This window comes from Dryobates pubescens, chromosome Z (genome assembly GCF_014839835.1).
Source record: "Dryobates pubescens isolate bDryPub1 chromosome Z, bDryPub1.pri, whole genome shotgun sequence".
NCBI classification, from domain to species: Eukaryota; Metazoa; Chordata; class Aves; order Piciformes; family Picidae; genus Dryobates; species Dryobates pubescens.
Window position 1 is genome coordinate 113,934,719 of NC_071657.1, and position 22,309 is coordinate 113,957,027.

The 22,309-nt window shown below is 42.9% G+C and overlaps 1 protein-coding gene across 2 annotated transcripts in view; it reads right to left on the minus strand.

Annotated features, from left to right (window-relative positions):
- CAMK1D (calcium/calmodulin dependent protein kinase ID) overlaps window positions 1-21,096 on the minus strand; it is a 235,208-nt gene extending 214,112 nt beyond the window's left edge. For both annotated transcript variants that reach the window (XM_054178014.1, XM_009900264.2), the window contains exon 1: window positions 20,737-21,096. In XM_054178014.1, coding sequence (XP_054033989.1) covers window positions 20,737-20,828 — 92 coding nt within the window. In that variant the 5' untranslated portion in view covers window positions 20,829-21,096. The remainder of the gene's footprint in view (window positions 1-20,736) is intronic.
- Between the last annotated feature and the right edge of the window lie 1,213 nt (window positions 21,097-22,309).

Genomic DNA, 22,309 nt, shown 5'->3' on the forward strand with positions numbered 1-22,309 from the left:
CAACATTCAACTGGTGATGAGATGTTTCCACCAGCACCCTCAGTCATGCAGGATCCTGCTTTTCTGTTCATCTCAGGACCCAAATGTCAGTGCCCAGAGATGCTACTGAGCTGCCTATGGGCATTTAATGCCATTTAAATGCTATTTTCTGCTATTGCACACAACTTTCCGCTTCCACAGGGTGTCCATCTCCAGCACACCTGGAGTGTCACCCCTGCTATATTCATGTGGCTATTTCAGAAGGCCTGGGACAGGCCAGATGAATCTCACCCTGTCTTTTTACTGCCTTGATAAAGCAGTCATTCCTGGGAAACAATAGTTTTGACCAGAGAAGTAGCACTTTTCACAATCTTTGCAGATTCTGCAATGCACAGGGTAAGAGATAATGTGTCTTTTCTTGTATTTCCTCAAGATTTTGAATGATCACTAAGCTTTATACAGTCTACCTAAAGCAAAGCCTCAGATGAAAATAAACCCAAATTACAGGCAAGGATTGGTTTTATTCAAGACCCAATTGATTGCCTTGTGTTATTCTTTCTGCTACAATACTCTTTCCAGAAAAGTTAAAGCTATCCAGAAACCAAGCACAAACAACACAGTTCCTTTGCCTGTGATAAAGGAAAGGTATTTTTCTGAGCAGCCACCAGTTTAGTTTATTTTTTTTTAATTGCTTTTAATATACTGAGTTTTCTTACTGCATTTTAAAGGTCATTTCATGAAGGTTGATGTTCCCTTATTGCAGTTTTCATGAAACTGAGAAAAATATTTATGGTGCACCAACACTGCTACGCTAAATGCCTTTTTTCCCCTGTCATCCTGCCAAGATATTTTGCAGTGACATTTAACAAAATGGCTTAAGAAAGCTCTGATTCCCAACATCTTAAGAGGGCTCTGATTCATGCTTGTTGGACACAAGACACCAAGGGAGAGGAATCCCCAACAGATGTGGCCACTTCTGCAATGGCCTCCCCACAGTTCAGGCCGCCCTGTTGGCGATTCCTGCTGGTATCAGTGTCCTGATAGGGTTGAGGCTTGAGCCACAGCTCTCATCTCACTCGGCCGCAGTGGGTAGAGGTTTCCCACCCAAAATCATGGGCTTTACAGCTACTGCAATGAACTCAGCAAATCTGGTCCCTTGCTTTAGGTAGAAATGTAGGGAAATACAGGAGGCTGTAACTCAGGAGTATTCTCCTTGGCCATCTTTTAGCAGTCCATACCTACCAAAAAAGCAATTAAGTGCTTAATATTTTATCTTCTACTGAAGGCCCTTTGACTTCACACCTCTAATAGGACTTTAGCATGTGCTTGGGGATAAGCACACATGGCAGTATCCATATGCAAATTAATCACTCACTAAACAGGGTGAAGCTTTAATAAACTGTGAACTGTGATTTTTCCTGAATCACTAAGGAAAATTCACTTCAGAAAAAGCTCTACGCTCATGTATAAATGCAGCCATTGTCTGCTTTGCTAGTGGAGCAGTGGAAGTGTCTTGTAAGAAATATAAAGCTGTGTTAATAAAATCTAAATGGAAAGATCCAAATATTGGTACCTTAATTCATGAAGATGTCAAGGATTTGCTAATTCTCACTTTGTGCAACACATTATTTCCAGATAATGAGCAGAGCTGCTCTCCTACTCTTGGCCTGGCTAAACATTCAGGGCTCCTTGCTTATAGCAGCTAGGGTTTGACAAGTGAGACCCACAGCTATTCACCTTCCTTGCAAGCATATGAGAAATTTGACAGGACATCCATCAGCTGGCACTGTTCTTCAAAGTGGAAAAAGACAGAATGTTTTATCTTCCAACTATATCACTTTGCATAATAAAACTGTTTAGACTTGGAGATATTTTTTCTGATGAATGTCAAATACTCTGCAGCAGCAGCCTTCACCAGCAGATCTAAATCATGCAGCTTAAATGAAGGCCTGCTCTCCTATTTATTCACTAACTCTACTTTTTGTCCAGAAACAGAGAAAAAAAAAAATTAACTCACTCCGCCTACAAAAAGGCTTTTGAAAATAGTAATGCTGCAGTGATTAGAAACAGCTCTATTCCCATTGCATCTCACAGGTACCACCTTTTTTGCCAAGACAACGTAGAAAAAGAGACATTCCTCCAATTGCTTTAATTGGTTTTTGAAGGTGTTTCAAAAAGGTTATCACTTCAGTGTCACTGAAGCTGTTCTCCATGCTGACTGCAGCTACTGAACTGATTTTCAAGAGGCACAAATATTGTTTGTCATTAAAAATGTCATTAACAGATAAGCAATACGTCTAATGCTCCAGATGTATCTTTGAGGCAACACCACATTGTCTTATCACTGGAGGGCTCTTCAAGGCAATATAAATTCTATCTACTGCTCTGCAAATCCCACTCTGTTGGCAGCATGAAGATAAAACTACTGTCATTTTCTGAATCTCACTTAGAACTTGAACTGCACAGGAAAAGAAAACTGCCTGAGATTGACAGTCGTATTCCTAATGTCCATCCACCACAAAACTCATCAGGAGTTGAGTTCAGAGACACTTTTGAAAGTTCTTTCTGCTATGCTGGGATTCCCAGCACAATGAAATATAAAATGCATTTTAGCTGGGTTTGCTCTCTTGTCCTATTTCTAGTGATTTTGAGGTGTGGCTCTCTACCTCTTTGTGAAGTCAGTGATATTTTTAGGGAAAGGAACAAGTTCTTGCACAAGTGTGTCCCACACAAAGCATCATCTGCAAAACACAAGCACTGCAGCTGAGTTCCCAACATACTTAGGTACTAGAGGGGAGATTCTTGCCATATTACCATGACAAAAACACTTACATAGTACATTTTGAACATCTCACATAGCAAGCTTTAATTAGTTAGATCTCAAAGTGACTTACAAAGTAGGTCAGTGACCGTTTGACAGATGGGAAAACCAGGCCAGCAAGGTGCTGCAACTTTTCCAAGGTCATAAAAAGGCCAGAGACACAGTAAAAAAAACCCCACAAGTCTTCTGAATCATCATCTAGCACTTTTCCACCCAATAAACGCCTCTACCACTAGTCCACATCATCTCCAAAGCTCATGATTTTACAAATCCCTATTCCCAAGAGGTTATCAATATGGGGGAATCAATACCAGTTCAGTACTGGATATCAATAATGGGATAACAGCAACGACACTGAGTCAAAGAAACTGCTTGTCAACGTGAAAAGACAACCTGTGTTTTTGCAGTTACTTTCATGTGAGTTCTAATACATATGGACAGCCAGGAAATTTTCTACTGAATCCTGCCCATAGGAAGTACCACAGAGACTATTCCAGCTGAAGGACAATCGAGCCCTGCTGGGACACCAGATATTTCAGATCAGTGTCCCACTTCTATTAAAACACTAAGCATGCCATCTCCCTGTCTTCAATGTTATTTGGAGGACTTATTTCCCTGCATGACCCCACTTCTCCTCCCTGTCGCCACAACATGTGAGTGGTGCAGGGAGTGCTAAAGGCTTCATAAGCATCTCAAAATTGGTTTAACACTGTCTTATTAACATCAAAAGCCAGCTCCTACTGTTTTTACTGGGAGTAGAGTTAGGCCACTACAGAAAATCATGACCCAGATACTTTTTGACACTTGCTCACACTTGTCATGACCAGAGATGGAGAATGCCGGGAAATGGAATTTCCAATGCATTTTACAGTTTAGACAGATATGGCAACTGGTGAGGATGAAGAACTTACCTAAACATGACAGTGGGCTACATGAAAAGGAGGATTTTGTTCTAGATTCTCAGGAAGCAGCACTTATTTTTCCAGTTGCATCCTCAGCACACATCTCATCCAGTGTCTGTCCAGTACTGCTTTTGCCATGAAAAGCTTCATATCGCAACATGCTTGGCTATGTTAGAAGCTGACAAGAAGCCCATCAACATCACAGATAAACTAAATGAGTTCAAAGATGACATATCTTGATTGACCTTGTTAAACCCAGTTTCGTGTCAAAGCATCAGGCAAATCTAAAAGTTTAGTTCACATTGCTCCATGATCAACGGCAGCCAAATCGGAACCCAAAGGCTGCTTTTTTCCTAGTCTGGGAGTTCTGACACACTGATGGACATGCCAATAAATTAAGAGGCCAACATGGACACAGGGATTGATTCTTGCCTGCAATATGCCTTTAGGAATAAATTCTATTAATAGAGATATTAAATTATTTATATTTTTTTAAAAAAATCAACATACTACCTTGCTGAAACTCTATAATCTTTCTTTATAGACAATGATACACACAAGTATTCAGCAAGAGCCACAGCAGAAACAGAAGCCAGCAGATGGTATTATCCTGAACAAACTCAATTAAGGACATGTACAATATGTCAAAAGTGCAGCTACAAAGACAAAGTGTAGACCTGTACATCTGTTTCTTAATGAAGTCAGGAGTATTTGACAGTTAAGCAACTAACCACAAGTTAAAGGCTGCAGCAACACCAATAATAGGAAAGAAAATACTGTGCATACTCAGATTCTTCAGCAGTCACCAGAAAATACAAGATGTTGAGCAGGAACAGAGTAATCATACATTGGAAGTCCATATGTCATGCACAAATGTAGCAAAAATATAAGCATATGAGCTTTCAGTATCACAGATTTTGTAAGCACTGTGATTTCTGCAGAAATCGTAGTAATGGAAGTCATGTGGCAATGATAAGAAATAGGATTCTCTTATATGACAGACTCCTCTGGGATATTTGAAAGGTAGCTGGGAACCTTGTCACCTTGTCTGAAATAAAAGCTGCTCACAATTCCCTAAAAGCTGTTTACAACACCTCTGTTGAGAACCTGGTGACATACAAAGTTAAAGGCACAATAAGATAGGCAGCAAGATACCTCAATGCATGTTGTAGGCTATATAAAACAAACGGACTGAGGGAATCCCAGAGTTATTCGCACAGAGAACAAAAGTCTTACATCTGTAAGCTTCCCTTGGAGAAGGTGGAAAATGAAAGATGGAGATGGGAGAAAGATGGAAGAAGAGGGAAGATAAAGGGAAAAAAAAATAATTTCTTCAGTACCATCCCTTCATTACACCACACTCAAAGTAAGGGCACTTGAAAAGGGTAAGACCAGTGAACCTGCTGCTGAAGATACAATAGAATAAACCAGGTTGGAAGAGACCTTCAAGATCACCGCGTCCAACTCATCATCCAACACCATCTAATCAACTAAACCATGGCACCAAGAACCCCATCAAGTCTCCTCCTAAACACCTCCAATGATGGCACACCACCTCCCTGGGCAGCCCATTGCAATGGCCAATCACTCTCTCTATGAAGAATTTATTCCTAACATCCAGCCTAAACCTCCCCTGGCGCACCTTGAGACTGTGTCCTCTTCTTCTGGTACCAGGAGAAGAGATCAACCCCCACCTGGCTACAACCTCCCTTCAGGTAGTTGTAGACAGCAATATGGTCTGCCCTGAGCCTCCTCTTCTCCAGGCTAAGCAACCCCAGCTGCCTCAGCCTCTCCTCATAGGGCTTGTGCTCCAAACCCCTCACCAACTTTTTTGCCCTTCTCTGGACGCATTCCAGCAACTCAACATCCTTCCTAAACTGAGGGGCCCAGAACTGGACACAGGACTCAAGGTGTGGCCTGAGCAGTGCTGAGTACAGAGGCAGAATGACCTCCCTGCTCCTGCTGGCCACACTGTTCCTGATACAGGCCCAGATGCCATTGGCCCTCTTGGCCACCTGGGCACACTGCTGCCTCATGTTCAGCCTACTGTCAACCAGTACCCCAAGGTTCTTCTCTGCCAGGCTGTTCTCCAGCCACTCTGACCCCAGCCTCTAGCACTGCATGGAATTGCCGTGGCCAATGTGTAGAACCTGGCACTTGGATGTGTTAAATCTCATGCTGTTGGCACTTAATGTCCACTGTGATGGTCCCTGCAACTTTTTATCAGTTATTTGTTGCAGATACCCATTGCTCCCAATAGGAATGGAGCCATCTCAGCACCAGTCTGTACAATGTCTTGAAAGGTCTGGTATTAAAACAGATGATTGTATCACCTTCATGTAGAATGCTTGTTACTTTGCTCCTAGGGAACTCATACCAAGTTTCCCCTACATTTGCTGCCAAATGAATAAAATATGCAGAAAGGTTTACATTAACAGTTAATAAAGGCTGAGAACCAGGGTTTCTTAAGGACTCTGGAGAAATTCAGCCTTAGCACTAAGTGAAAAACATACTTACACTGTGTATCAGAACAATGCATCATTCATTTCCACCCAGACCCAGACGACAGACTCATTAGAGTAAGGATGGATAAATGACAAATGATCTGGTGAATAATATCACTGTGGGCCATGTAGGACTTCATCCAAGCAGTGCCACCGAAAACAGATGACTGGGCAGGAATTGTAAGGATAAAAAACATACAGCTTTAAGAATTACCTTTGGGGGAGGGGGGAAGAGGGGGGCTGGTGGTAGAAAAAAGTACTGTATATTTATATTTTATCTGCTTTGTAAATTGCCTTTGTCATGTTACCTTGTCAAACCACTGAACAAACTGAATAACTGCTTAAGCAGCATTGATAGATGTGTGACAGATTATTCAAGCATTGTGATTCTTTGTTCTCATATATCTCATTAAGAAATGATGACTGGTTCCATTTACAGCTCTTAAGTTGAATTCAGTACCTGCTGACACACAAATTCAATGTAGCATCTACCGGGGTGTTTTTTTTTTGTTGTTGTTGTTCTCAGTCAGAAACTGGTCCTGGAGAAACAGCTCTTGCAAACTATTCCAGTGCAGTGGCTGATGATGTTTTAACAACATAAGATAGAAAGAAAAGAAAGAACGCAGTTGACTTCCCTGCTGATTTAGAGTGTCTATGGAATGAAAAGAAATAAAACTTCTTGTACTTTGCATTTCTTCCCTTTCCCCACCTCCTTTTTGGAAGACTATTTTTAACTTGTATTGTTTCATTAAATAAATACACAGTACATCCCTGCAAAGAACTGGGCTGGCAGAAGATGCAAACTGACCCATAGGACATGTTCAGCCCCTTCCTCTTCTGTCCTAGAATTGCAACCAGTTCCTCCACAGCCTTGTAACTTTATATTGATGTTTGAAACCTGAGTGTAAGGAACATAAAATGCTGCTATTCCAATGTGCTGATGAGTAGTGTAGGCTTTTCTTGATTCCAAAAGGGAAGAACTCCAAGCTGTGCACATCAAAGGCAGAATTTTACAGACACTTTGCACTACTACAAATGAGTTCAGAGAAAATTAGAAGAGAAACAGGCTTGGACTGCCTTTGTGTGCTAACTTTACAAAGATCTACTTGGAGCACAAAGCCAATGCATGAGGAGACATTTTATAATGTCTAGGGAGACATTTTATAGGAACCTTCTAAGACCAAAACCTTTTTCAAATATTTTTACTACCAATCTCCTTATCTTCCATATTTTGCCTTAGCATTAAAATATCAGAATATGGTTAATATGTCCCTGGGCATATTGCTTTGACAACATCAGAACAGGGAACTGATTTCAGAAGTTATTGTACTCACCATCACAATACCATTAGCAGGGTGATGTTTTAATTGAAACAACTTAGCAGGCCATAACTACACAGTGGCAGAGGGCAGCAAGCAGTTGCCATCACCTGCAAGCAGTGGTGTAGACCAGAGTTAAATGGGGCTTGGTGAAGATACTTCAACCACCCCATCTGCAAAGGGGGCTATCCAAGAGAGACCTCCCAACATCAAACACAGTGTTGGTTAATTCATCCTGCACTTGCTGTGGTCAAGTTTACATCCAAAAAGCTCTATCAGGCTCCATCTGCTCTGCACTGCCTTAATTTACCCACGGGAAGTGTGCTTTATCTAAACACAAAGCCCTTAACTGACCTGAGGGAAGAAGCTTTGACATCTTCCAGCTGTGCATTCCTGTGAGACATGACTACAACACCCAGTGGAGGGGCTTGTGCAAGATTTAGACAGGACATAGAAATCCATGATTTGTCAAGCAAAATTAATGTGGCTATGAAGGAGATCACCATGTTCTTACTTCTTACGTGACTGGGTTTATCCCATTAGCTAATTGAATAAGAAGGTACCACACAGTTCCTGTTTAAATCTTAGGCAATGTGAGCATTTTCCTCCCAATATTTCAGAGAATGTATCAGAAGTGTCTCAGCATTAGAAGGCCATGGGGTAGGTACATGAGGCATCACAGAGCCAAGACAGAGCCAAGCCTCTGAGATCTTTCCATGGTCTTCGATCACAAACCGACCAAGGTCCAACACCACTCAGCAGCTGAGGAGTACTACCAAAGTCATTCCTCATAAAGATGACAAGACAGGGAAAACACACTATCACCTTTCCATCACTGAAAGCAACTGCCCGGTGAACAAGAGTAGAAACAGGGCCATTGGTTGGGGTCCAGCTCCAGTCTTAACTCAATAGATGGAAGGACGCAACAGAGCATCAGAAAAAACATCTGTCAAGAAGTCACTGCATATACAAAGGTATTTAGAAATTGCCTAAAGCCAGTTTACATCCAGGGACAACCTCCTCCTCACCACTGGAGATATCCTTATACTGAAGCTTAGATAATATAATCAGGCATAACTCTCCTGTCCTCACCTAAATGTAACCTAAATATGAAGAGAAATTCAAACTACAGAATAAATTAACAACGTTCATGATGCTCTTAAACAGTTTTTAACCAAACAGCAGAGGCCATTCTCTATGCATTTATTAACTAAGCCAAACATCATGCTTTATGGCAAGAAACTAGCACTGGATATCACTATGCATCACTACATAAATAGTATTTGTAATGTGTGGGTATATATACATTAGATATATATACACACATTCTGACTATAGCTACTTATATGTACATAAAGGGGTCCTACACCTTCCTCATAACCACGTGGCAATGCAAGATGAAGATGCCACAGCATCATACCATCTCCAGAGCAAACACTGGCCCTGAAGCTGCCAGTCACTTCAGGGGCCCTGGACTTAAAATTTTTAAGTCTGGTGCAGTGTACAAGCTATCCTGTCCAAAGGACCCATTGTCTATGAACTTTTGCAGCTGTATATCTCATCAACTAGCAGAGGAATCTAACTGTTTCTAAGGTAAAAGCACCCCACCTAAACAAACCTTTCTTGGCACTGACTTAGAGTTGAATCCTGTTGCCCTGCCTTGCCCCAGACTTTTGCTTTTCAGCATTCACCTGCAGAATGAGCATGCTTCAGTACTTGTTCTGTTCTCTTTCAGCAGTGCCAAAAGGCCACACATTTTCTTTCTGGACACAAATCATCTCAGCTGTCACTCAGAAATCCTAGAATCACTTTATTTTCTTTCCATTAAAAATATAAGACTCAGAGGTCATTCAAGGGACTTGGCTACATAGCTCTGAGATTTTTTTTTCAGGGTTTCTCTCTTAAGAGGATAGGATTTATGTCCATAACATAGATTACATGGCTACAGCCAGGAAAATCAGTCAGTAAAATTACTGAGATGCACCTTAATGTGCCCAAGTGCAGAAGCCTGCCTGCAGCCCACAGTACCTGTATGTCCTTTGTCTATGTTCTTTTGAGAACTATGGAGTTTCAGCTTGTTTCTTGGTACATTCTGCCCCAATATCCTGCTTTCTAAAAAGCATGAGCCATAAGTCAAATCTATGACATGAGATATTTCCTTTCCTTCCAAGCTATTCCTCTCGTGTCCCAGTGCCTAGGTCACTTGGCCAACAAGAGTCATACCATTATTCTGATCTGTAAATGTTTTTATCTAGGCATCTTCTCATGGTGCATCAAGCAACTTGGCTAACAAGCCACATGTTGTTTGGCTCCCTCTTCTCTCCCTAAAGAAGGGCACGTAAGTGCATAAGCCTTCTTGCAGGGGGTTGTTTTGTTGGGTGTTTTTTATGTTTGGGAGCATTTTATGTTAGGAAGGAAAGCTGGTTTGCTTTGCAGTATTCAGGTTGCTATGTAATTATGCTAGAGGAGGTGTCTCAAAACACCCTGGCTTGCACCCAGAGAGGGAGGTGGTGTTTTTTTGATAATGATCATCAGTCCATGGAAAAGCCTAACACTGCCAGATTTTCCCCTCAAAAACAGGTTGTGCCTCTTGAAAAAATTACACTGCTATGGCAAGAAATCCCTTTAGTGCAAAAGTGTGAGGCTGAGGATGATCCCAGAACTTTAGGTGTCTTTAAGATATCTCAAGTCTTAACTATAAAATGTCCTCAAGTAAGAGTCAAAGGCATGAATTTGTTCAGGTACTCTGCAAGTAAACAGGCTAGGGAGCACCCAGTAAGTTAATAGGTTCACAGTATCTTCCTTTTGCCATTGGCACCAAGCATGCTGCTGTGCTTGAAATTTCCAAAACACTGCAGGCTTCATGGCCGGGCATATTGTACTAAATTCACTTATGCTGAGAGGCAGGAGAAGGCAAGAGCAGGTAGCGGGAGGAAATCTCCAAGCCAACTCAATATAACAATGAAGGATTATTCAGGGATGCTCCAGCAGCCTTTCTCAACTACAGCTGAATTTGATTACTAACCTGTGCCTTTCCCAGAGGGGTTTTCCACATGGCTGCAAATCCTTCAAATGCTTTTCTTCACACACACACAACCTGCTTCCCAATCCCCCATCACAGCTCCCTTCTGTGTTGTTTGGAGTTTTTTACATCATTTTTGGTTTTTTTCCCCCCCAGTTTTTCATCCAATAGCTTCATTTCAGCCCTTGCCCATCACAGTGGGGATGGCCCAGTCACAATTAATGAGTTGAGGTTGGACTCAACTATCTCCAGAGGTCTCTTCCAACCCCTACTATTCTGTCATTCTACCATTCTGAGTTGGGTTGGTAAGTGGAAGCTTGATTGAAGCCTGATTCCTTTAATTATTTAAGCCAGTATGGCAGCTTGGGATTCTGCTGGGAGCGATCCCACATCACCAAGAACAGCCTGGTCTGCTGCATCTCTTTATAGCTCTGGGAAGACCTCAGTTCCTCTAAGCATCTGTGAAACAACACAGCAATAAGGTGCCCATGCTGTTACCAACAGCATACAGACAGCACTTTCATCTTCAAACCTTACATTATAAGTAGAGCTTTTACTAGTTAATGACCATGGGTGAAATCACATACATTTTGGTGCTGACACTGTGCCCAATATTAAAATAAGCAGGACAGTCTACTTCATAAGGCTGGGATTAAGATTCAGGCTCAGCTCTGGCTTTACTAGTGACACAGTTTCTCATCTTTAACAAAATAGTGTTAGCATTTTTGCCTTAATTATTTAGATTATAAGTTCTCTGGGTGCAGTCTTTTACTCGCACTACTCTGACCAAACACACAAACATCGCAGAATGATTCTGAAGCACTGTTTAGCACTGTCTTAAGGAAAACACCTGTCACATCTGAGGCACCCTAGAAAGAAAGCTGCCTGGGAAGACCCACAAACCTTCCTACTGCACCACTGATGAACAAGTACAGTATAACTTTCCTTACTCTCCAAACTCATACACAAACCCTCGCCAAAACAAATACAGAAGTTCAGGGCTCCCAGGCCTCAAACTTTCCCCATGTTGTAACCCCACTCCCACCAGCCACACATGAAAACCCTATGTCCTCTGTACTCTGACAAGTGAGCATTAGATCTAGCTTCCAAATTTTGAGTGCTCAGGTACAACAGAACATGCCTTCAAACATTCTAAATTAAGGGGAGCATTAAGAGCAGGGCAATAAGAATATACGTTGAGCATAAAGAGAGTAAAAGCAAAGGGTGAAGAGGAGAAATGCCGCAGTGTTGCACTTCATTGATGCTGATGGTAAATGCTCATGGTAATTTGCATCGTTAAAAGCACCTCCCTTTCGTTCCTCCTGGAAACTGTAGGTAGACTGAAACTGTTCAGCTTCTCTCAAACTGGGTACGTAAGAAAAATTAAAACAAAAATCAATACATGCTGCTTCTTCTTTCACCTCTTCAAAAAGGTATTTTAAGAACTACCTTCATGGTAATGTAAACCTCTTGTCCAAAAATGTTTATGATTTAAATATGACCTATGATATTGCCCAGGAAAAAGAGCATGCAAAATTAGATCTACTGTTACAGAGGCTCTCCAGCCCTGTGTTCAGTTGTTCTACACACAGATCAGATCCAAAAGAGAGCTTCCCAGAAGCTTTTTCTTAGTATGTCCAGTGTTTAAATGAGTACATAACCTTTGAAAAGCTTTTTATCTCAGCCGAAACCCAAATCTGCTAAAGAGTACTATTTTAATGCAACCTCATACAATCTGTTGGGTAACTCTGGCATAGACTTCCATACACAGCTTTCAACACAAAAACATCAGCGAAGTGCCTTGAAAAGTTTATTAACAATCTGTTATTTGTAGTGTTATTTTTTAGAAATGATTGACAACATTCAGAGGAAAATTACAGCAACTGCCAAGTTGGATAACAACAACAACAAAGTTATCAGTGTTAAGATTTGCTATAAAGGTTTTAAGGAACAGTATTTCTGGAAAAAAATATATGTTCTGATTGCTAAGATGTTTGTCATTCAAGAACAACCCATTCACATGTTTGCAAATTGTTGTTGTTGTTATTGTTAATTATTATTTACAGAGAAGCACTGAAATGCAAGGTGGTTGAAATTCCAATGAAAATGACAGATTGCTGCCCCAAGGAACTCTTTATCCCACCTTTGACTCATTACCTGTTTACTAACAGTACTTGTTTAGTTCCAACTTGTTTTCATGAGATCAAAAATGACTAGAAAATTAGGTCCTATTAAGTAATCATCAATATAAACTATGACTCACCAGTTAAATGAATACCATTACTGGCAATAAATTCAGAATACTGTTATTGTCAAACAAACCAAAACAATACAGCTTGATTCAATATTAATCGTATCCTTGGATGCTTCAGAGGATTAAATAACTCCAGCTAATATTCTGCATGTAGTCAGGAGAATTGTGTTTGAAGGGCAACAAAAATAATTGAGGTCAGTCACCAAGGTAGAGGGAAAAAGATAAAAAAAGAGGGGGAAAAAAAAAAACATAAAGAGTTATTTCAGCTCCTATGTGAAAGCAGATGGAGGGTGAAGGAAGCAGACAGGCTGCTCCAGATGGTAGGAGCGGCAGCGAAGAAGGCTCTCACACCCACTGTGTTGTGGCTGTGATGGGAAGAATAAACTTCTGGTTAAAGGATTACTATAGGACTCTTTAGAGTTGGGCTCAGCTCTATCCACTACCCCTCCACCAGGGTCTTCAGATCCTCTGGGTTTTGCTTGTGGCAAGCTTTGGGGTGCCAGCTACCTCTACAGCTGACAAAAAAACCCGCTATTTTTATGTATGCTTTGCCCTCAGCTCGCATCCACACAAAGAGCAGCTGTGAACTCAGTATTTGTTACATTTACAGAACCCCAGAATGTTTTGGGTTGGCTGGGACCTTTAAAAGTCACCTAGTCCAAACCTCCTGCAATGAGCGGGGACATCTTCAATCACATTAGGTTGCTTACAGCTGTATCCAGCCCGACCTTGATTGTTTCCAGAGTCGGGACTTCTACCACCTCTCTGGGCAATCTGTACCAGTGTTTCACCGTCCTCATTGTTAAAGTAAAGAAAATAAAATTCTCGTAGATCTAGTCTAAATCTCCCCTCTTTCAGTTTAAAACTGTTACAGGGTCTGTTGATTTTCCCCATCCAGAGGTCCTGAATAGTAATACGAGTCAAAGCTCATGATCCTAGACAAGGATCCCATGCAAAACAATAGGGGGTAAAAAAGCCTGAATATCCTATTTCAACCCTACCCAGGCATCTGACTGTCACCTTGCCAAGCACACCTCTTGGCTGCAGAGGCATGGAGGTGAGCAAGCATCCTCAGGTAGCAAGGAGCTCAGGAACTGCAAAGATGTACTTGAAAGCAAACAGCCATGGAAAAAGAGATAAAGCAAAAAGAGGCAAGTCATCAAAACTGGTAGAACATAAGGCTCATGGAGTGCATATGCAAGCTGACATTACAGCAAACTGGGAGTTTCTAAAAGTATATTTTCACCTAAAAGCCATTGATTTAGTATTTCAAAACCCTATTTCTAGCCACTGAAAGAAAATTAACCTTTATACTACAGGGTCACACCAAAGAAGCACTGCCCAAAATGCCCCCATGAACTATGCATAGAAGAGCTATTAAAAATCCCTTCTCACCAGTGGCTGTAGATTTATTTTTATCCCCCAGTCCTCTATCACCCTTTAAACCCACTGGCCATCTTGCTAACAGAGCCACTGCTTCTTGCTGGTGTGTCCTGAGAGAGAAGCAGAAATTGCTGGTAATGTCATGAAACATGAAAACCAGATAAAATCTCCAATCTTCAGAGGGCGTATGGAGCAAGAGGAATACCAACATGTTTATTTACATCTTGAGAATTTCCAAAATCAGAAGGAAGGAAAAAAAAACCAAACAAAAACCAACAACACACCAACAAAAAAAACCCACACAATTGAGCAACCTGCATGGTGTTTCAAGTTAAACAGCTAAAGAGTGATGATATGTTCTGTTGAATCCAACACAAGTGCTTTTGGCATGCAGTTGATGAAAAGGGAAGATCTTCAACCAGAGACAAACAGATCTTGATTCCAGTGGTGTGTCCTCTGTACACAGCAACTCAAATGCATGGGGCACTTCTGCCAGGACCTGTCCTCACAGGACACTGAGTTGAGGCTGACTCTCTGGCCTGAGGCACATCACCTCCATTAGCCTTGCTCTTCATGAAGGTCTGAGCAATCAAGAACAGGTGAGAGCGTGAGGTGGACCAGCTTACAAAAAGCCTGAGTGTTAGGTGAGACTGTATGTAGAGGAAGATACCATGAAGGACATGAGAGGGCAAAAACACTGTAGACAGCACATAAGAGTTTGTGACAATGTACATGTGAAAGAAAGAAAATGGATGTGAGAACAGGACACAGTGTGATTTCATTTCCCAACATGAACCACCACGTATGGCTGTAGAGAAAAGTTATGAAGAGAGACATCAAATGGCTTAAGAGTATGGAAAAGACAGAACAGAAAAACAGAACCACCTACAGGTTTTCTCTGTATCGTATTTTAAGTACTGAACACACAACTGAAGTGTATTTATATTCTTATCTGGGAACTTTTACTCTGTTATGGCTATATCCATGCAACATCCTGTGTTATCAGTACTAAGCTTTCAGGAATCTATCACATCATATTTAAGCACAGCATCAATATCTCCATAGTTACTAAGCTTGAGACTTTCTAAATATTATAACTTCATCATAACTCTAATGTCAATAAGGCCTAATAACAGGTATCTTAGAAATGCAAGGCTGATCCAATTAGGCAGTCCAAGTGATTGGAGGCTTTCCTCTTTGGCTGGTGGATGACATGTTGTATCTTATTACTTCTGAGAATCTCAAAATCTGTGTTTAAAAATGCCTTCAACATAATTTTTTTTCCTCCATATGTAAATGATATTATATTTCAGTGATCATCTTACCAGATTATTTTATCAGATATTTTTATCAGATTCGTGCTATTGTTAAGCTGTACATCTTTCAAGGGCTGAGGCAGAAATCCCCCTCTCCAGGCAGGCCTGTGAATTGAGTAGAGCTACTATAGGAGAACTTGTGAAAAGTAAAAAAGATGAGCAATTAATCATATCCTCTTCTTTCCTTGAGCCTACCCATCCTAACTTGGAACTCCAAATTTCATCAGCTGAGGATCTGGCCTGCTACTTTGATTTTCTTTTACTCTTTATTTACTCTGTGTGCTTCTTCCTAGTTACTTTTTCAGGATCTGTAATTTCACTTTCAATGGCTCACTAGTGAACAGGTCCAGTTTCTAGAAGAGGTGCCCACTGACTCTAAACATACAGAGTGTGGTTCATTGCCACGTTACTGCACTTTGACATGGAACAGCACCCTCAAACTTCAGCAGACCAAAAGTGGAACAGAACTGTAATATGTATTTTGTATATAATAATACATTATAATACTCCATTATAATGGTCCCCAACCAGCCAAGATACCACACAGAGCAGCTCAGCTCCAGTAAAGAGGCCCAGCCAGCACCCATGGATGATATTGGAGTGGCAATCAACTTTCTTCCTATCTAGCCGGGGGGCCACCAGGCCCCCCGGCCTTTGTTGTCACCACCACCATCACCCAGTGTGCACCATGAGCACTCACCGGTGATGAGAGGAGGATCCCTCAGCCCATATGGGCTCAGCTTGGGGCTTCTGCCCTTCCTGGCAGGGATTAAATAGGGGAGTGGGTGAGGCAGGCCAAGTGGCCACACCTGGGGTAGGAGGAGACTCCAACAGAGCCCAAGTGCTCTGGGATTTGAGGCGGAAAAGGGGGGGGGAAGGGAGAAAATGGGGTGGGTGGGATGGAAAAGGGGCAGATATGGTAGGAGAGGGGAGGTGGTGGTGAAAGAAGGGGATTTTAAAATAACTATTTTCCATAAATCTTTCATAATGTACAACTCAGTTCAAGGTTTGCTTTGCCTCCACGCAAAAAGAATAGACCCATCTATACTTCATAAAATAAAGCACAATGGTGACTATTACAATGAAATCTTTCCATAATTATCATTTTGCTTTGTAGGAAAATCTGATTTTCAGATCAAGACAAGTTTTAATAAAACAAAACAAAAAAAAGTCCTGCAAGAGTGAATTTTTACCCTTGATACCAGCAGACAGCACCAGGATGACTGAGGGACTGGAGCATGTGCCCTATGAGGAGGGGCTAAGAGCCCTGGGGCTTTTTAGTCAGGAGAGGAGAAGACTGAGAGGGGATTTAATAGATGTTTATAAATACCTGAGGGTGGGTGTCAAGAGGGAGGGGACAGGCTCTGCTCACTTGCACCCTGTGACAGGACAAGGGGCAACGGATATAAACTATAGCACAGGAGGTTCCACCTCAACATGAGGAGGAACTTCTTCACTGTGAGGGTCACAGAACACTAGAACAGGTTCCCCAGAGAGGTTGTGGAATGTCCTTCTCTGGAGACTCCATCTGGATGTGTTCCTGTGTGACCTGTGCTAGATTCTATGGTCCTACTCTGGCAGGGGGTTTGGAAGTGATGATCTTTGAAGGTCCTTTCCAACCCCTAACATCCTATGATCCTATGAATACATTGTAGCTATGAGGAGTGGCTGAGGGAACTGGTATTGTTTAGTCTGGAGAAGAGAAGGCTAACGGAAGATATTCTTGCTCTCTAAAACTACCTGAAAGGAGGTTGGAGTGAGGCTGGTGTTGGTTTCTTCTTCCAGGTAACTAGTAATAGGATGAGATAAAATGGATTTAAGATGTGCCAGGGAATGTTTAGATTGGATATTAGGAAAAATTTCTTTACTGAGAGAGTGGTGAGGCATTGGAACAGGCTGCCCAAGGGAGGTGGTGGAGTTGCCATCCCTGGAGGTGTTTGGGAAGCATGTTGATGTGGTGTTTCAGCCTATAGTTCATCAGTCATGGTAATTGGGTTATGGTTGGACTTGATGATCATAAAGGTCTTTTCCAGCCCTAGTGATTCTATGATTCTATAATATATTATATATAATATATTACACATAACCTATTTTATCTTTTATTTATATTCTATTTTCTTGATGAACATTACCAAGGTATTTTGTTGATGCTCTGGTACCCAGGAGGCTGAAGCCACAAACTAAGATTGCACATGCTTAGGGACTTACTGCATCAACATAGAAGAGGTTAAATACAGATTTGGGTACCAGCTGGACCAGCCACTGCATTGTTGGTAACATCTTCAGGAAAACACTGCTGCCCAGGAGCACTGAGCAAAGAGAACAACAGAGACCTCAGACACTAAAGGAAGCAATTGTTTAGGTGGAAAAGGCTAGTTTCTTATATCCAGAGGTGATATCAAATTCAAGATGCCTATTTCCGTATCAGTGTGGCTGGACATGATTTAGAGGGACATGTAAATAATTAATTCCAGCTCTGGAAAAGAGAGCTGGGTACTCACTAAAGAGGTTCCTTGAAGCCTAAATGATATAATAATTAACTGAGTAAGGATCTTTCTAGTAATTCCAGCAATTTCAGCTCTCTCATGTTAAAGATCTGCAGAAAAGCTTTACTCAGATGAAAGAATTCCTTCGCAGAACAAATCATGAATGCAGTATACAGGCAGATTAAAATTCACAAACCAATGCAGCTGAAATAAAATAAGTTTTTAAGGTTTCTCTTTCACTTTCTTCCCTGATTTGGAGGTTGAATGCTTTTCCTTCTCTAACCAATTTTACCACAGGCAGGTAAGACTGCTGCAAGAAAAAGGGCTGCTTTTCTGGTAAAAGTGCTTTTGGCACTTTAGTATCCTGAAATGGAAGGTGGCAGAAAAATGCAAAACACAGCTACTACACTAATCCAGTGCATTGCATCTGACACACCAAGTTGGTAAAATCAAGCTGATCCATGCTAAAGAAAAATCTATTACATGGTGAGATCAACCAATAGATGTCCAGAACAGTTCAGTCTTACAGTACAAGAGTCAAAGCACATTTTATAGCTGCTCAAAAAAAAAGAGACAAGAAGCATCTTGGTTCAGATGCTTTAAAAAGTATTTACACTTTTGCTTAATTCCTGTTTAAGTACTTCCCTTTCAATAACTAAGAATGGTCCCATTACTTGGACTCCTGCATCCTGTGTATCTGCCTCTCATTGCCTTCAGTGGGAATGGAATAACTACTTTAACGACTTGCACAGTGATGGCCTAAATTTTTTTTGAAGTTTCACACCCTGGTAAGTCACACCAGAGCTGGTAGGAACTGCAGGTTCTGTGCTGGTGGGTGGGCAAGGACAGAACCAAAACTCCAATTCAGATCTTCTAATGATCAGCCTGCTCTCCAGAACTAAGGAATGCACAACCAGAGGCAACCAATGTGTAGGCTGTTAAAAGCACACAACAATTAATGTGGTTAATGTTTGTAAAAGAAAATAGCTCTGTTTTCTTTATACAGGCCCAGGTTTCTAATCCAGGCATTTTAGTTTTAAAAAAACTTTCAAGATGGACTAAAAACTTCACTGCTTCCATTCTCATCAGAAAGGAGTTATTAACCAAACTGTGAGGCTAAGAGAGTGGTTAATAGTTTGAGACACTAATTGGCCACAGTTAATGAATTTAATTTGCAACAGCCCTGCTAATATGCATAACTATTAACTCTGACCAACTTTACCTTCCTTGGGACCTACACCTGTTCCAATTAACTTCAGTGGGATAGGGATCAAGGCAACAGCATGAACTGTTTCTGGACCTCTTCAGTGGCACAAATGAACTCTCACAGAGGACTTCATACACAACAACCAGGAAAATTATAAAGATGTATAATGAAAACCAAAGCAAACTGTCCCGCTGCTCTAGCAAATCTCTTAGCATTAAGACGTTCCTCCCAAACAGCTCAGGAAGGAAACCACACACACAAGGTGACAAGCAGGGACACGTCTCTCCCAGAATGAAATTCCAGCAGCAAAATCTCAATGAAGGCAATGAGAATACACCATAACACTTAGTTGTTATGCTGTACTTTGCTGCTTCAAGGACCTGGGCAGACATTAATTTGATTTGCTAGGTCAGTGTTTTTCTGATGGCTATCTGCTCATCACAACAGTCGAGTGACCCACCTCCATATTAAATGATCAGCGTGATCCTTACTCGCAGTTTGCTCATAGGAAACCAATGAGTCTGTGAACCAGAAATAGTCTGTTTATAGAGAGCCCTCCCTTGGAAACTGACAGAAACTGAAATAATACAGTCAAAACTTGGCCATCCATATTTTGGAAGTGGCATACAGAGTATGAAAAGCACTACTTGGGATTAATGACGCTTTGTTTTGAGACATGCTTAAAGTTGCAATTAAAGCAGGGAGGACAGAGCCGCAAAGAGCAATTCCCAATACAACTAAACTTTAATTACAACCTATATACACACAGCAGCCCATATGCTGACTTCCTTCAGCACTCCCCCTTCTCTACCTCTACAATATCCTACATGTAAAAATTGGTTTTAACAAAAATAAAACTCTCTGCTCAGCCAAAAAAGCATCAGCCTGCATCCCGCTCCCTTACACCATCTGCGCATGTTTATTCTCAGCCTTCTGATAAAAAAAAAGACTCCAATGTTTTACTAATCTTTATGCCCCGCCACTATAAATAACAGAAATAAACCCCAACAACACTTAAGCATCGTAGCTAAAACACATCCAATCCACTCCGATTATTTCTGCTCGTCTGTCCATGAATAGACACAGCCATTGGCTTTAGGGGGAAGCGTGCAAGTCAGACCGCATTTATTTACAGTTGTGCTACCACGAGAAAGGCTTCCCCTGTCTCCTCACCGCATGAATATTTTAAGATACTTTTTGCCACCCCTTCCCCCCCCCCTTTTTTCGGGGGGGGGGGGGGGGGGGAGGGGAGAGGGTGAGGAGGATGGGACGGGGGATGGGGACGACGGACGGGGACGACGGACGGGGACGTCGACTGAATTTAATAGATAATAACTCCCCTAATTATATTTTCCTTCATGCTCCCAGATCGTCCCGACTTCTTGCTTAGATGGATGAGTGGGGCACGGAGCAGCACCTATGAGTGCACACGAAATTACACCCACGCACGCACCCACCCGTGTGGCAGTCCGCGCATCCCCGTGGGGATGGGATAACACTACCCCTACCTCCCCCAACCTCGCACTCGCTCCCCTCCACCTACGTCCCCAGCGTCTCCTTGAACTCGAAGATCTTCTTGATGTCCTCCGCCTGCTTCTTCCATGAGCCTCCACCGTCCCCGTTCTCCCGGGCCATGGCAGCGGCGCGCAGCTCCGCGGATACCGGGCCAGGCGGCACAGAGCCGGTGTGCGGCTTTTGGTTTCTCTTCTGCCGCGGCAGTACCGGCTGCTGCTCCTGTTGTGTTTTCTTCTTCTTCTTCTCCTCCTCCTCCTTCTTCTTCTTCTTCTTCTCCCCTTCCTTCTCACACTTCCTGCCCGCCGCTGCTTTTATTTCCTCCGCGCTCCGGCAGGCTCCGCGAGTGTCACTTTTCCTGGGCTATTTCCTCCCAACTTTCTCTGCTACCTCCCCCCCACACCCCTTCCCGGCTCCTTCCCTCCTCTCCCCTCCTCCGCGCCCCCCCTTCCCTCCCCGCGAAATCACTCCCGGGGCTGTCCCGTCCCTCCCTTTCTCCTCCTTCGGCGCCCCGCGCAGGAGCTGCGCGCACCCCAGGCTTGAGGTCACTTTGGTCCCCGACAGACCCACCCCGCGAAAATGTCTTCTCTTTTTTTTGTTCTTTTTTCTTGTTTGGGTTGCTTTTTTTTGTTCCCCTTTTTGGAAGGATGTCACTATTTCTCTTCCCTCCCCTAACCCCACCCGTGCGGGGCCCCGTGGGATGCTCAGCCCTGCGGGCGCGGTGCGATGCGGAGCGGCTGTGCGCGGTTGTTATGGCAATGGCGGGAGGAGGAGGAAGAGGAGGAGGAGAAGGGAAAAGGAGGAGGCAGCCCCGCCGTTGCTCTGCTGCCTGGCGCTGCCCCTCCTGACTGAATGACTGGAGATAATTCGCATTGCACCAAAACCGCGCACGTCAAACGGGAGGGGAGGGAAAGCCGAGAGGGAAGGAAAAAAAAAAAAAAAGGGGGGGGGGGGGGGGGGGGAGGGGGAGCAGCAAGGAGAAGGATAAAAAAGGAAATTTTAAATGCCACATCGCCTGGCCGGGCACTGAGCCGGGATGCGCCGGGATGCAGAGGGCATTGTGGTGCCCACCTGGCCTATACACACACACACTCCTGGGATGCAAAACCCCAACCCTTGGCAAGGACTCCCCTTGCCCAACACAGCAAAGGGCACCCAACCCCCAGTGTCACTCCCTTGAGCAGCACCAGGCCCAGAGGCAGGTGGATAGGCACCGTGCAGACTCCTCAGCCAGAGGCCCAAGCCCCGGCACCATGCCAACCCCGCCGCATAGGGCTCCCAGCCGGGCACACACACGCGTGGCCCCGCTGAGATAATGGCTAAAAGCAGCTTTTTCTCGGCAACACTGAGACCTCTAGCGTCGTTATAACGGGCATTGCCTGAGCTCTGGTGCAGGAGACAGGCAGGAGGCATCAGAGAAAGTTATCGTCCAGCCTGAGTTCTATTCATTGTTAACATCCCTGGGATTCAGTTTTGGAATATGTTAGACGCCAAAAGAGAGCAATTCTCTGGGAACACCCAAGTTAGCTGATTGTATCAGGCAACTCTCTGCCAGCAGGTACAGGCTGTCCTGTGCCTCGAGGGCAGCTCCAAATCTAACCACC